A 14,322-nucleotide genomic window follows, 5' to 3' on the forward strand; every position below is an offset into this window, starting at 1 on the left:
GACATAGGGAGGGATTTCCCGGCTTCTGTACCAAAGGCCTTCTGCAGCCCTAAAGCTCTGAGAAAGCAGCATAAATTCACTTTAAAGAAACAGGGGATTTCAAAGGATCGTGAAAGGGTTAAAATGTAACTGATGTACTCAATGAACTGCTGAGTGGGGGATGAGCAGATCAGATTTTGTTTTCTCATTCATGGATCTTAGAGATAAAGGCAGTCATTGGCCTGATAGCTCATTCTTGCTTTCTAAAGTTTCCCACAGTTTGACCATAAATATGGAAGACAGTGCTGTTTCCCTGTATCCTTTGGGATACTACATCATAAACTAATAATTATTTTATAAATCCATGGTCAAAGGGCTTTTACCTTTCTCGCTGTGGGAAGCCACATCCCCTCCAGCGGCATCCCCTTCCTTTTGTCACCTGTGCCCTCCCCATATGCTGTTTTCAATCAGATTCTTATGTCTTCCATCTAATTTCAAATTAAGGGTTCCGTGGTGGTGGGCAGGGGGTTGCTTTTCCCACTGCCTGCCCATGAAATACGAGGCTCTCCCGCTTCACTACAGAAAGACTGGATTTCTTTGATGAGCTCCGACAAGTTGTAATTTAGACTAGTCTATCAGACTGATAGAAATGCAAGCTGATATAATACTGTGAACTTATTTTATTTCTAATTATGCAAATAATTATGTAAAATAGGCAAATGCATAATTTTCCCCCAGGCTCCAGGCATTTCTCCACTAAGCTTTGGGGAGTGCAAATTTTGATGTTCTTAGCTCAATAGCCTGTCTGATCATGTAAGCCTATATGTAAGCATGCTTCAAAATGTTGAGGTTAAAAGTGTCATAGAAGTTATTTACTAAAAGTAACTGGGAAAATCTGACAGCTCAGGTGGTGGCACCGGGGCTTTGGAAGTGCTGGTTAGCAGGACATCAAGTGAGGTGCGGTCCAGCAAGTTTCTGTGGGTGGAAAGGGCAAGGCAAAAGCAATGGCCTTTGTTCTTTTGAGGGCAAGGAGGACTGAAAGCCTTGCAACAGGTAATCTGAAAATGTTCTCCCTCAGGCACTCAAAATAAGTGGTGGGGCAGGGAGGGGGTGTTTTGTTTTGATTTCCCTCCCCCCATGGGAAGAGTTTTCTATCAGATGGGATAGGAAACAAGGATAATTATATTGGCACCATCTAAGGAGGCTTTAAAACAGCAGGAAAAGACATCATGTAGGGATACCACCCCTCACTTCTTAGCTTGGAAGTTGAACTGGATTTATTTTTAAATGAGTAAAAAGACAGAAAATTGTTTGTTCCTAACAATTCCTCCCCCTGCACAGTAGCCTAGTCAGACAGCTCCAGAGCTGGTATCAACACCGGAGACTGTAAATTTATTCCGGAATCTGGGACTTGCCAGGACTTTGCTTGTGAAGATTTACTGCTGGCAGACCATGCAGGGTACTTAGAACATTAGCAGTTAGAAGATTTTTAGAGAAAACCTTTCGAACTGCTCAGTGGTTGCAATAGACAACTTGTCAGTTGCTGCAAAGTCTTGTGCTGCAGGTTTGCTCTGGGTGACTGATAGCCGGGCTGCTGTGCTTACTCTGCTGATGAGGATCCCTCCTGTTGTGAGGAAATTTAAGTAATTTTGCAGGCTACCGTTTGAACTGTGGCTGATGGTACTTACAGAGGTTCAGGATTCTTAGGACTAACCTGTGTTCCAGGAACATGAATTTTGCTGCTGCTTCCTTTTCCTTTTCCTTTTCCTTTTCCTTTTCCTTTTCCTTTTCCTTTTCCTTTTCCTTTTCCTTTTCCTTTTCCTTTTCCTTCTCCTTCTCCTTCTCCTTCTCCTTCTCCTTCCCTTTTCCCTTTCTTTCTTTTCCGTCTCTTTATTGTCCCCTGTAAGTTGTCAGGATGTCTAAGACTGACTTAGGAGTCTGGGATTTTCTAACAGCATGGTGTGCCATTTTGAGGCAACTGCCATTGCCTCTCTCAGTGATTGTTTCCCACCTCCCCGTGAGTCTAAATAGAAAAAAGATCTTGGAATTTGGTAACATACACAAGAGACTTTCTTCATCCATCTTAGTAAATTCTGTTGCATATTCCTGCCATCTGGTATGACCTAGCAGCATCATTCCATGTGATAAGTTTACTCTCTTCTCTCCCTAACAAATAATCTTGAACATAATCCTTCTTCCTTGCTGCCTATCTTATCACTCTTTTTTCCCCCTTTTGCTTCACTTTGATTCTACATTATATTCATAAATGTAAAGGATACTTTTACAGCATGTATCAGAGATCCCAGTTATCTTTTTGTTCATTCCATGGTTTGGATGAATGACTCTAACAAATGGGACCAGTAGAAAACTGGGGGAGCCACTGATGCCGTTTGCCCTTTCTTGTAAATAAATGTCCAGTTAAAGCCCTGCCACTTGATTTGACCAACCTCACTCTGAATAGTTCCTGTCACTGTCTCCCCATCACTGAGAGGGAGTTTCTTGTAATACGACTTTACTAGCCCTGAACTTGTCCCTTAACATACAGAAATCAGAATGAGCAATCCATGGAGCAGAAAGTTTGATGTTGCTTTACCTTCTCGGCATTGTCATTGCCTGCCAGTGAAATATACCACCCAATGTTTTTCATAGGGAATATCACAAAGTGCTTTGCAGATGAAGACAGTCACATAAGCCAAAGTGAAAAAGAGAGGCTTTAAGGTGATTATTACAGATTGGGGTGAGCGTGGTGTAGAAGGGGAAAGACGAACCTAACACCTCCCCCCCCCAAACAAACCAAATCAAACCAAAATTCAAAAGTCCAAACAAACACACAGTAACCAAACCCAAAACAGAACAACCCAAAACAAAACCAAACCAAAAACCCCAACCAACCCCCCCAAAAAAACAAACAAAACTGTGGAAAGAATAATTTTTCGAAAGCTACTAGTGGCCAAAAACCAAACAATAGAGCAGACAGATTCATGTAAATTTGTCCCATGGGTGGTCGTTTAGGTGAAGAGTATCACAAAAACCTTCTTAGTCACTAGGTGTAGAAAAGCAAGGAATTTAGATTAAAAAACCTTATAAAATGAAAAAGCGAAGTTCCTCTAAGGCATTCTCAAACAGCTATAACTGAGAAAGTAGAAAAAACATTTCTTTTCCAGAAGGAACTGTTGCAGCCATGGCTAGCTAGTCCTTCCCATTTGTATTTTTTTATATGGGCAGTATTATTTTTAAAAACATCTCCATTAAGAGGAGTAAATTTATTTTAGCAAGCCTGTTTATGACTGTCAACTTCTCTTAAGAAATGTAACAAAAGCTGCAGCACCATGGTCTTATTGGCATGAGGACACATTGTTCATGAGCAGCAGAGGATATGGAAAACATTTGTCCAACAATTGCTGTTGTAGCTCCCTGAGCCAAACCCTGCTCTCTTAACTGCCCTGGAGGATGGTACAGATTGGCATCTTTGCCTAGCTGCTAACAGAAGCACACTCCCCAGCAATGGAGTAAAAGAATTCGAGTACTGCAGTTCTGGGGGGACCTCTGTCCTCAAAGGGAAGGATGAGGTAAGTTGAATAACACTTGGCTGGAGCTTGTCTGTGAGCACAAACTCTCATGGGCCAGTGAAGCAGAAGCAGGCCTTGTTGCAGAGCTTTTGTCAAGCACACCCCTTCTGTGCTGCCGAAGACAAGGCTGGATGGTCCCAGCTCCCTGTGCTCTGTCAGTGCACCTCAAAACACAGCTATGCTGCAATCCCCGTGTTCCTGTCCTTAGCAAATGTATGCTGGCATCTAGTTTTAGCTCTGCTTGGCCTAGCAGGCCAGTATCAGGGCTCTCCCCACCTATGCCATTTTCTCTCCTGCAGGCAGGGCTCTTTCACAGAGGAACTCCTGATTTTTCACTGTTTAACTGAGTCTCTTAAGGAATCACAGCAGTGCAAATGGGATATAAAATTTCTCCTCTTTGCTTAGGTAACACTGGACGTTTCAAAAAAAGCTGCCTTCCCCCAGCTAGGGCTTAGATCTGCATGAATAAAGCGCTTATTCTGCCAGCAAAAAGCAGCGGTCATGGTGCGATAACAAATCAAACCCCCCACGCTGGGGAGGCGATGGCGCACAGACACGAACATCCCAACTACGCGATAGGATCATTCTTCAAATGTACCCGGGCGCTGGGTTTGGGGTTTTTTCCTCACTCTGGTTTTTGGGGGGTTTTTTTGTTGGGTTTTTTTTTTCTTCTTCTTCCCTTTTAATAACTCCGGGCACAGGCAGCTGTTCGCATTTTCAAAGCCTGCTCAGAAAGCAGCCAGTTAATTTTAGTTTGCTCGGGCCACCCTGAGCGAGCTGCCTGCCCCCCGCCCCCCGCCTTCCCGGCTGTGCCGGGCAGCGCGGGGGGTGGGGGCCGCGGGCGGCTCCTCCCGGCCCGGCCCGGCGGGGATGGGAAAAGTTGTTCCCAACTTTTTTTCCCCTAGTGCCAGCTCCTCCCCATTCCCGCCCCCAGCACGGCCCCGCCCCCCCCGCGCGGATTGGCGGGCGGGCGGCGCGGGGCCCCGCCCCCAGCGCGGTTTGTGAATGGGGCCGGCGGCGGGGGCGGGGCCGGCGCGGAGCTGCGCCTTTTTTGTGTGCCGGCGCGGCCGCGGGCCGGGAGCCGCGGAGCGGGCGGTGTCGGCGGGGCCGCCACAGGAGCGGAGCGAAACGAGCCAAGGCGGGAGGCGCACGGCTACCCCGGACGCACAGCCCGCAGCGGTGTCCGTCGGGAGCGGAGCCCAGCTAAGCCGCGGGGAGGATCGCGCAGTAATTGGATTTTGAAAGTTATTTAAGCCCCGAAGTAAAATACACGGCTCAGCCGGGCGCGGTAATAATCCATTTAGCCGTAACCTAAATCCCCGGGGCCGTGCAGTCGTGCAAGGAGCACCGCCTCCGCCTCGCCGCCGCCGCGGGACCCTGCGCGGAGCTGGCCAGAGCCGTCGCCGGGCTAAGCGCGCATCTCCTGTTTCGTTGCCGCCGCCGCCACCTTCTCCGGGGAGAGCAGCCCAGGAAACTTTGGCCGAGAGAAGCGCCGCCACCGCTCTGTGAGCGCCGCCGCGTCGGAGCCGAGGAAGAAAGTCGTCGAGGTCCAGCGCGGAGCCGCGTTCCTCCCGTCGCCGCGTTCCTGCCCCGCCGAAGGGGCCCCGCCGCCGCCCTCTGGTCGCTGATGCCCCTGGGGCGTCGCGCCGGCCGGCTCTGAAAGACTCCCCGAGGCTCCCCGGGCTCCCGGCCGCCCCGGCGATGCGGGCTGGAGGAGAATACGGCGGAGCGGCCGCCGCCGGCCGCCCCTTGCTGGGGCTGGCTGCGCTGCTGGCCGCCCTGCTGGGGACCCCCGCGGGCGCCACGGCACAGCAGTACAACGGCGAGAAGGGCATCTCCGTGCCGGACCACGGTTTCTGCCAGCCCATCTCCATCCCGCTCTGCACGGATATCGCCTACAACCAGACCATCCTGCCCAACCTGCTGGGCCACACCAACCAGGAGGACGCAGGGCTGGAGGTGCACCAGTTCTACCCGCTGGTCAAGGTGCAGTGCTCGCCCGAGCTGAAGTTCTTCCTCTGCTCCATGTACGCGCCGGTGTGCACAGTGCTGGAGCAGGCCATCCCACCCTGCCGCTCCCTCTGCGAGCGGGCCCGTCAGGGCTGCGAGGCCCTCATGAACAAATTCGGCTTCCAGTGGCCAGAGCGGCTCCGCTGCGAGAACTTCCCCGTTCACGGTGCGGGTGAGATCTGCGTGGGGCAGAACACATCGGATGCTCCCCCAGGGCCTGGTGGTGCGGCGGGTCGGGGCGTCACTGCCCACCCCACAGCTGGCTACCTCTCTGACTTTCTTACCCCACCACAGCCACCCTCTGGCTTCTCCTTCTCCTGCCCCCGGCAGCTCAAAGTGCCCTCTTACTTGGGCTACCGCTTCCTGGGGGAGCGGGACTGTGGAGCCCCCTGTGAGCCAGCCCGGCCCAATGGGCTCATGTACTTCAAGGAGGCAGAGGTGCGATTTGCCCGGCTGTGGGTGGGCGTGTGGTCCGTGCTTTGCTGTGCCTCCACCCTCTTCACCGTGCTCACCTACCTGGTAGACATGCGTCGTTTCAGCTACCCGGAGAGGCCCATCATCTTCCTCTCGGGCTGCTACTTCATGGTGGCAGTGGCCTACGCAGCAGGCTTCTTGCTGGAGGAGCGGGTGGTGTGTCTAGAGCGCTTCTCTGAGGATGGCTACCGCACTGTGGCCCAAGGCACCAAAAAAGAAGGCTGCACCATCCTCTTCATGATCCTTTACTTCTTCGGCATGGCCAGCTCCATCTGGTGGGTCATCCTGTCCCTCACCTGGTTCCTGGCTGCTGGCATGAAGTGGGGCCATGAGGCCATTGAGGCCAACTCCCAGTATTTTCATCTGGCTGCCTGGGCTGTGCCCGCTGTCAAAACCATCACCATCTTGGCCATGGGGCAGGTGGATGGGGATGTACTCAGTGGGGTGTGTTATGTAGGTATTTACAGTGTGGACTCACTGAGAGGCTTCGTGCTGGCGCCCTTGTTTGTGTATCTCTTCATTGGCACTTCCTTCTTGCTGGCTGGCTTTGTGTCCTTGTTTCGCATCCGCACCATCATGAAGCATGATGGCACCAAGACGGAGAAATTGGAGAAGCTGATGGTGCGCATTGGTGTCTTCAGCGTCCTCTACACGGTGCCTGCCACCATTGTCCTGGCGTGTTACTTCTACGAGCAGGCCTTCCGTGGCACCTGGGAGAAGACGTGGCTCCTCCAGACCTGCAAAACATATGCTGTGCCCTGTCCCAGCCACTTTGCCCCTATGAGCCCGGACTTCACTGTCTTCATGATCAAGTACCTCATGACCATGATTGTTGGGATCACCACTGGCTTCTGGATTTGGTCTGGCAAAACCCTTCAGTCCTGGCGACGCTTCTACCACAGACTCAGTACCGGCAGCAAAGGCGAGACGGCAGTATGAGACGCCCCTGTCCCCTCTGGCACACACACACTCACACATGCATACACGCAGAGAAGGCAGAGGAGACAGATATTCAGCACAGGAGTAGGGCAATGGGTCCCTGAAGAGGGAGGAAGGGAGGCTTTTCCAAACGTTTTCTTCCGCACAGAAGGTTTGAAAAAAAAAAAAAAAATCATTGCATTAAGGATCAGTCAAACTATGTCCAGTGGTGCTTATGACTGGCTAAGTGGGAGAGGACAGAAAAAGAGGCCACTGCTGGGACAGGAGAGTCCTTCACCCAGAAGTCTCCTTCTCTCCAGCTACTCCTGTCGAGGAAAAGAAACTCCAACCCAACTAAAATCATCCTGCCTTGCTTTGGACAAGAGGGAGGGGAAGCCAGATCTGTTGAGCCACCCCTGCCGAGAAGTAGCCAAATGCTCTCTGAATTGCCGGGGCCAAACTGCAGCCTGGGCAGGGTAACTCCCGAGCCTGAGCTCGCTGCCTGCTCCTTCCAGCTCGGCGGAGCCATCACGTGAGTACTGCACAGCCAGCTACAGCCCGGTCGTGTGCTGAGGAGATGCCTCTGTTCTGTCAGCTCACAAGTTCTTTTTTACCTCAGTGATACCTGTTGTAATTGTCTTAAAGTAAAAATTTGGCCCTCACTCTGTTGTTCTTGCTGCTGTGGGGAAGGAGGGGGTTGCTATTCCACACCCTGAAAAGAAATGACTTGTTGCTTTTCAGCAGAAGGCTTTTCCCCCTTGCCTTTGTTCTAGGAGACAAAGGAGGAAACAAAAGTGTTTTCTGTGTAGAAAGGCATAAGCATGGGATCGGTTTTTATGGGCAAACTAACAAAAAGAAGTCGTTGAGGTTCACCGTTGGATGTGAGGAGCTCGCAGAAATAAACATTCCTTTTATGAAAAAAGGAGGAGGCAGGATGTTTTCCTACCGTTCAATATGGGTCACTTTTCTAAGCTGAAGGAAATGCAAGATTTAGGAGGGCAAGAAGAGCTTACCCGAGAGCACCTGCCAAAACAAGAGCCTTTAAAATATGTAACGTAAAGATAGGATTTTTTCCTTCCTTCCTTCCCATAAACCTGCTTTGCAGTGAGCTCACTGCAGAAAAAGTCAATACACAGCCGGATTCTGGGGACAGGAGGAATCATTTTGGCTCACGATGGACCCTTTGCCTGCTCTCCTCAGGTTCCCTGAGCTGCATGGCAATGATTCTTGGTGCAGGTGGGGGGGCTGGGGTTGGGGTTTAAAATCCAGCAGTTACTGCAAGTGAGAAGCCTTCTCATTTCGGCTAAAATACAGCTGGTTAAGTTTCCAGTGATCACGTCTTGGAAGGAAAAGCATTCAAAAATTTATTGTCAAATGCAACGTTTTTCTTTTTGAAATGTGACAAATTTTTCTATTCTGAAAATTTTTTGTTGACTTGTTCATATTTTATTTTTTGCATACTACTTTACCTTTATATTCACTGAAGGGTTGTTTTTATAAGTATATGTGTGTGTGTGTGTATATTCTTGCCTAAGGACAAAATAGGACATTCTGGATTTTTAGGAAGTCTCCACCCTATAGCTGCTCATCATGTTTTTTGGGGGAAAGTGTCTAGATTGAAACTTTAAAAAGAAAAAAAACCTGTTCAGGGTGAGGGGGCAGACTGCTGCTGTCTGAGGGTGTGCGAGTAGTCTGAGAATGAGGAATGGGCCCATCAGCCAAATCCTTCAGTAGATCTGATGTCAGACTTGCAGGGCTTGGTTTGTCTTTTATAATGTGCACGTGGAAGAAAAAAAAACAAGCGTGTCAGATAAGTGCAGTATGTATATTTTGTAAATCTCATTTTTGTAAGAAAATATGTATTTATGTTTTTACTTGATTTTTTTTAAGGTCTGTATGAGGCCCTGCTTCACCCCATGTACAGATCGCTAAATAAATAATTTTTAATACAAGGGCTCTAATGATGTTCTTTCCATCTTTGAATGCTTGGCAGGTTTTAGAAGGGAGGGGAGCTCTGAAAAGTGGTGTCTTCTCCCCCACTTTGTTATGGATAAGGCAAGAGACTTTTCGGTGAATGCAGGCTGGAACTCAGCTGTGGTTTGAAACTGATCATTCTGATTACCAGGCCCTCACAACAGGAGAGCACATTTTGAGACAGCCGGTTTCAAATGTCTGCCCTCACTTGAGGTACTTGCATCCTAGCCAAGTTTTCTTCCAGTCTCTGCTTCTGCTGAGGGCAAGCTGATAAACCAGTTCCCTTATCTAGAAAATAAGGATAATGCTCTCTTCCCATTCCAAAGAGACTTTAAGATTGAGAACTGGAGGGTGCTACGAGTGCTGTAAATTAAGTCCTCACTTTGACGGGTGGAGTGTAATAGGGAAATAGTAAGGACTAGATCCTTTTTGATGGCTTTATCCGGGCAGTATCATGAACTGGTACTTTTTGTCTCATAACACCTTTGCTCTCTGCAGTTCTGTTCAAGTGAATTTAATTTTAATAGCTAGCCTGAAGCGTACATTGTTTCTTATCACAGTCATCTGAATGCTTCAGTGGAATGGTCTATTTTATTTCATTTTTTTAACTGAAATGAATATTTAGATCTCAAGCTTTCCATGACTGTTGCTACAGTCATGGAAAGTGCCCCAACAAACAGAATTGTACAGCAGTGGAATGATGATACTTTACAGCATTTCTTTCACAAGGATTTCAGCCTGCACTCTGCATTCATCACATTTCCCATACCTTCAATTATGCCAATACTAAAATTTAAGTTACAGAACAGAGAGAGATCTAAGATGCCTTAGCGAGATGCCATCACAGTAGCTGTGGTTGCACTGCAACATTGTTTCATTTACTAAGCATAGTGTGTAATAGCTCTACTTTGAGGGCACTATTTTATTTGGACACTGTGCTCTCAAACTTAACCTTTTACTTTTACAGGGTATGAACTACTGATTTAAAAGTTCTTTTAAGAGCTAGCCCCATTCATGCTACCTCTCTGGAAGAGCCACATCTTTTATTTGAAAACACTTCTTGCTGCTCCCCAGAATTGCTCACTTGTCAAGTTTCCTTTTTGAAAAGACCTTTGCGTTCCTGCCAGTCAGGCTGCTTCAAACTGCTCCATGACATGAGCTTGCTGATCATTGCTGAGGGGGTTTCATTCCACTCACTCAGGAAACCTGAACCTTTCTATAAACATTTCCTCCCATTAATCCATCAGTGCCGGCCAGAGCGATGGAATGGCTGGAGCAGCTTGTGCTGTGAAGGACTGGCAGCTGCCGGGAGCAGCGGTGTGACTGACACTCCTGAGCTGTGCAGCCACAGCTGCATCGCTGAACATGCAATCAATCCTTAAGACATCCCGGACAGCCACGCCTGCCATCCACGCAGGGGGCCTGGCCCATGGCCCTCCACTCACCCCCCATCCCCACTCACTGCACGAGAAACTATTCACACGGGATCGCTATTTTTTTCTCCATACGTGGAAAAGCTCTCTATATGGGCTTTCTTTAGTTCATGAGACATTTATATCTAAAAAAAAAATGCTTCTATTTCCACCAGAAACCACTAAAGCTGAATGCTTTTATTTCAGTATTTCCTATTAGGTACTTCTGGATTTAAAGTCACCTATGAAAAACTATCCAAATCCTGGGATTTAAGATAATTTTTAAAATTTGAAATTGTAGGTGAAATTTGATGCTGATGTAAAGTAGAAGCAAGTGCGATTCACTTAAGCAGATGTGACTCACATCAAGAGTGAATTTGCTCACAGTGGAAACAATTCTGAGAATTTCAAGTAGTGATAGCGTCTGGCCTTCTGGAATAAAAATGACTATCACCATTTCGATCACAAAGTAGCAGTTACTTTCATAATGGAGTACAATTCAAAAAATCTCTTTCTGAAGCTCTCCGGAAAAAAGGAGGAAAAATAAGCCTTTACTAACATTTGATAATCACTGCAAAACATTTTTCTCTGACTAATGTTTAAGTTCACTTTAATTTTTTTAAGAAAAATTGCCTCACCTTTACCTTTGGCTTTTGTCTATGCAGTATTTTTTGGTTCACAAGAAACTTAGCAAGTAATAGTTATCATTGATCCATAACCCTCTAAGTGTACATCATATACTATATTTTCATGAAAACTATAGAAACACTCGTTCTCCAGTTTCAAAGACATTTGTGTAACTTTCCAAAAGGAAGGATTATTGTTTCAGGCAAGATATAGAGGAGGCTTCAACAGTAGTTCTAGAGTTCATGAATAACAGCAGCAACTGAATGTTTGTCTCCACAGAAAAAAAAGTGCTTTTATAATACGTCAGCGTTTGTTTGGGTTTATTTTTGGTGGAATACCCACACTGACTATTGAATGTTTTTGTCTAAGTACTTTAGCCGCAACCAATAGCTTTGCATGCAAGTAAAAACCACACATCTCTGTATTCACCAACTGGCAACAGTAAACATTACTTATAATTTCACATGGGTTTAGAAGCCAAATTACTAGCTTGCATTTCAAATAGCCTCTTTTTTTTCTTCATCTCACTCTCATTTCCTTCCAGACTTTACAGGTACTTCATATACACTCTGCACTTCATACATGCCTTCTACTCGTTTTAATTTTAAAACCATGAATCCAGCTGAAAGAAATTTAGCCTGTTGCTCGGAGAGGAAAAGATGACACTGAATCTTCAGCACTCTAACTGTTCACTGAGGAAGACTATTGCCAAGCCTGCCCTATATAGACCCTAAATAAAGGATAATTGTTTCATGCCGACATGTGTGTGGTTTTGGCAGACACAACACTGCACAAATAACATGGGACTGGGGGAATAAATACAGTCATGGCAAATTCCCAAATGCCTCACTTAGAATCAACACATTTTGACTAAAATGATGCCCAAACTTTAAAACTAAAATATGTACATCACAGATTAACACTGCTCAGACAACCAGTTCATGCTGCAGTCAGAGGAGGGAGGCACAAGGGAGGGTTTTGATGCTGTTTAAACCCAAGGTCCAAGGTTGCCTGGTTCAGGTGGCAGGGTACTGCTTGTCTCAAAACCAGATCAGTGGAAGTAAGGCAGATAGCACCTTCTCCTAATTCAGGTAAACATCAGGTTCAAGCATGATGTTACCATAGCTGCAGCCAGATGGGATTCGACTGAATGATGCCAGGACAGCCCCAAACAGGGTCATGAGCTCATACTCTGCACCACCTGCTCCTCTCTGTACAGCCAGCCTACCCATGCCAGGAAACTCTGGGACTGGGATAAATGAGAATATGATAAAAAGCAGGAATAAGCAGGGCCTAGAGCACATTTTTAAATAACAGCTGTAAATTGGAGGAGATCACTAATCCGTATTAGTCAAGAAATCCTGATTGCAACAACTTGTTCAGTTTGACTGCCCCAGCTGTATCACAACTTGGCTTGGTAATAGGCAATCCTTCACTTAAGCATGTTACCCTTAAAAATACACATTGAAAATCTGAGTCTGATGCCTAGAGGACTAGCCTATGTGAGTAGACTTCTGCTGCACAGATCTCGGAAATTAGTCTCGTCATGTGGCTACCAGGGTAGCCATAACTTTACCATTAAAACTTCAATCACAAAGTCCAGAGTGACATCTAGAAAGAAGAAAAAAAAAGAGGCCCAGTTCTTCCCTACTTTGAGCTTTACCGAAGGTACTGCAACTCCAGCATTGTTCTCAAACCAATCTGCAGGAAGGCAAAATCATTCTCAGGGCAGGCAAGGAGATAGATTATTCCCACTATGCTGTCCTTTTCCTCAGGCTAACATTCTGAGGGACTTGAAAAAGCTTGTGGTGAATAGGGAATTCTGCCAGGAGCTGCAGTAGAAGAAAAACATGTTATCTGACCCAGATGGACACAAAAAGGTGTTCTAGCAAGTAGGCACTAATCTAAGATTTGAAAGACAAGTGGTTGATTACCTGCACAATCACAGATGGTGGCCAGATCACATACAGCCAGTATTCCAGAAGTATTTGGGCAGCCAAAAATGGAGGCAGGTTACATGGAAAGCACTTTTTGTAAACGTTTACATTCTCAGGTGCACATCTAGAAAAATCTTGTCTCTGTCTCTAATTCCTTGTCTATAAAAATGGAGCAGTGACATTCGGTATATTATAGGGATGTTGTGAAAATGAATAGTCTCAAAATGAGAAGAAACTGAACACAATTATAGGAGAGTTTGTATAAATACCTCTGCCAGGCCTTTGTCCCACAGTCTGATATTTTTCAAGTAGATTCTGTTTTACAGAATGCCAAATTAAGACCACCAGCTAGAATAAATTATTTGTATGTTTTCCAATATCTTATCTAAAATTGGTCAGGCTGAGCACCTGCTTTCACAGGAGTATCGTCTACCCAGGCTCAAATATAAAGTGTGAGAGGGTATAAAGAAGCAAACTAGGTAAATAAAAAAATTACACTGAACTGGGCATGCATGTCAAACAAAATGGCCTCATGTTACAGGGGTGCTTAGGCATAGCAGAAATAAGGCTTTGGCCCTGTGGTGGTATTGCAGTGCTGGTTCTTAACTCTTCCAATACTCCCCAGCTCTCATTTACTATGTGTTATAAACACTGTTATCATCAACAGGCTCAGTGACAACTCTGCTGTCCCTCTTTAAATAAGTACTGTTCACTTCAGCTTGCTGCAAGTGGAATCTAAATCTTAGTAGTAGGCCTAAAGCAGAGTTGACCAAGGTTTCATCCAAGCTCATGGCAGTGAGAATTCACCTTCTCTGCCATGTTTTCACTTCATCTCTTAATTCCTCAACAGTTTCTTTCTGCTGCCACGACCTCAAACAACATCTTTCTCATTCCTAATGATGGCCAAGGAGAAGGATAAGTTGGATTCTTGGACATCTTCCTGCCTTAACAATAGGGAACAGCATGAGGCTATTATACTTCTTTCACCAATGAAATACAGAAGTGTCTAAGCTGACTGGGGTAAATGTTTATCTCTTGCCCTGATGGCAGCCTTTCCCAGGGCAGATCTCTGCACCCATTCACCTTCATCACACATCAGGTTTTTGTTGCTAAATAAAGTAAACCAACAAATCAAAAAAGGGTTCCTAAAAGCACCAAAGCATACACTAATTTATAGTTTACCCTCCCCAACAAACAAAAATGTAACTTATAGATTTTTCATGGAAGACAGTCAAAGGGAACTACTTCCAAAAACATTTACCTAAAGCACAAATCAGATCACTTGCCTGACATGGCTTCCTTCCACAGATTTTCCATGTGGTGCATATGTGCATGTGTGTGCACATCTAGCATAGTGCATGTGAGTGTAACAACTAGAAGTTACAACTGTAGCTAAATCTCTCATCAAAAGCCCAGCGAAGA

General features: G+C 46.4%; 1 protein-coding gene across 1 annotated transcript; it reads left to right on the forward strand.

The window, feature by feature from the left end:
- Positions 1–4,641: 4,641 nt before the first annotated feature.
- Positions 4,642–8,906, forward strand: FZD7 (frizzled class receptor 7). Its single transcript, XM_066189699.1, has one exon. The coding sequence runs from the start codon at positions 5,250–5,252 to the stop codon at positions 6,969–6,971; it is 1,722 nt and encodes a 573-aa protein (XP_066045796.1). The 5' UTR covers positions 4,642–5,249; the 3' UTR covers positions 6,972–8,906.
- Positions 8,907–14,322: the final 5,416 nt, after the last annotated feature.

The sequence above is a fragment of the Chamaea fasciata genome, unplaced genomic scaffold, assembly GCF_029207755.1.
Source record: "Chamaea fasciata isolate MVZ Bird 193981 ecotype frontalis unplaced genomic scaffold, bChaFas1.0.hap1 SCAF_8, whole genome shotgun sequence".
Classification (NCBI taxonomy): Eukaryota; Metazoa; Chordata; class Aves; order Passeriformes; family Sylviidae; genus Chamaea; species Chamaea fasciata.

Excerpts from the sequence above, each read along its gene's own strand:
- FZD7 (XM_066189699.1), top strand. The coding sequence starts at position 5,250 with ATGCGGGCTGGAGGAGAATACGGCGGAGCGGCCGCCGCCGGCCGCCCC.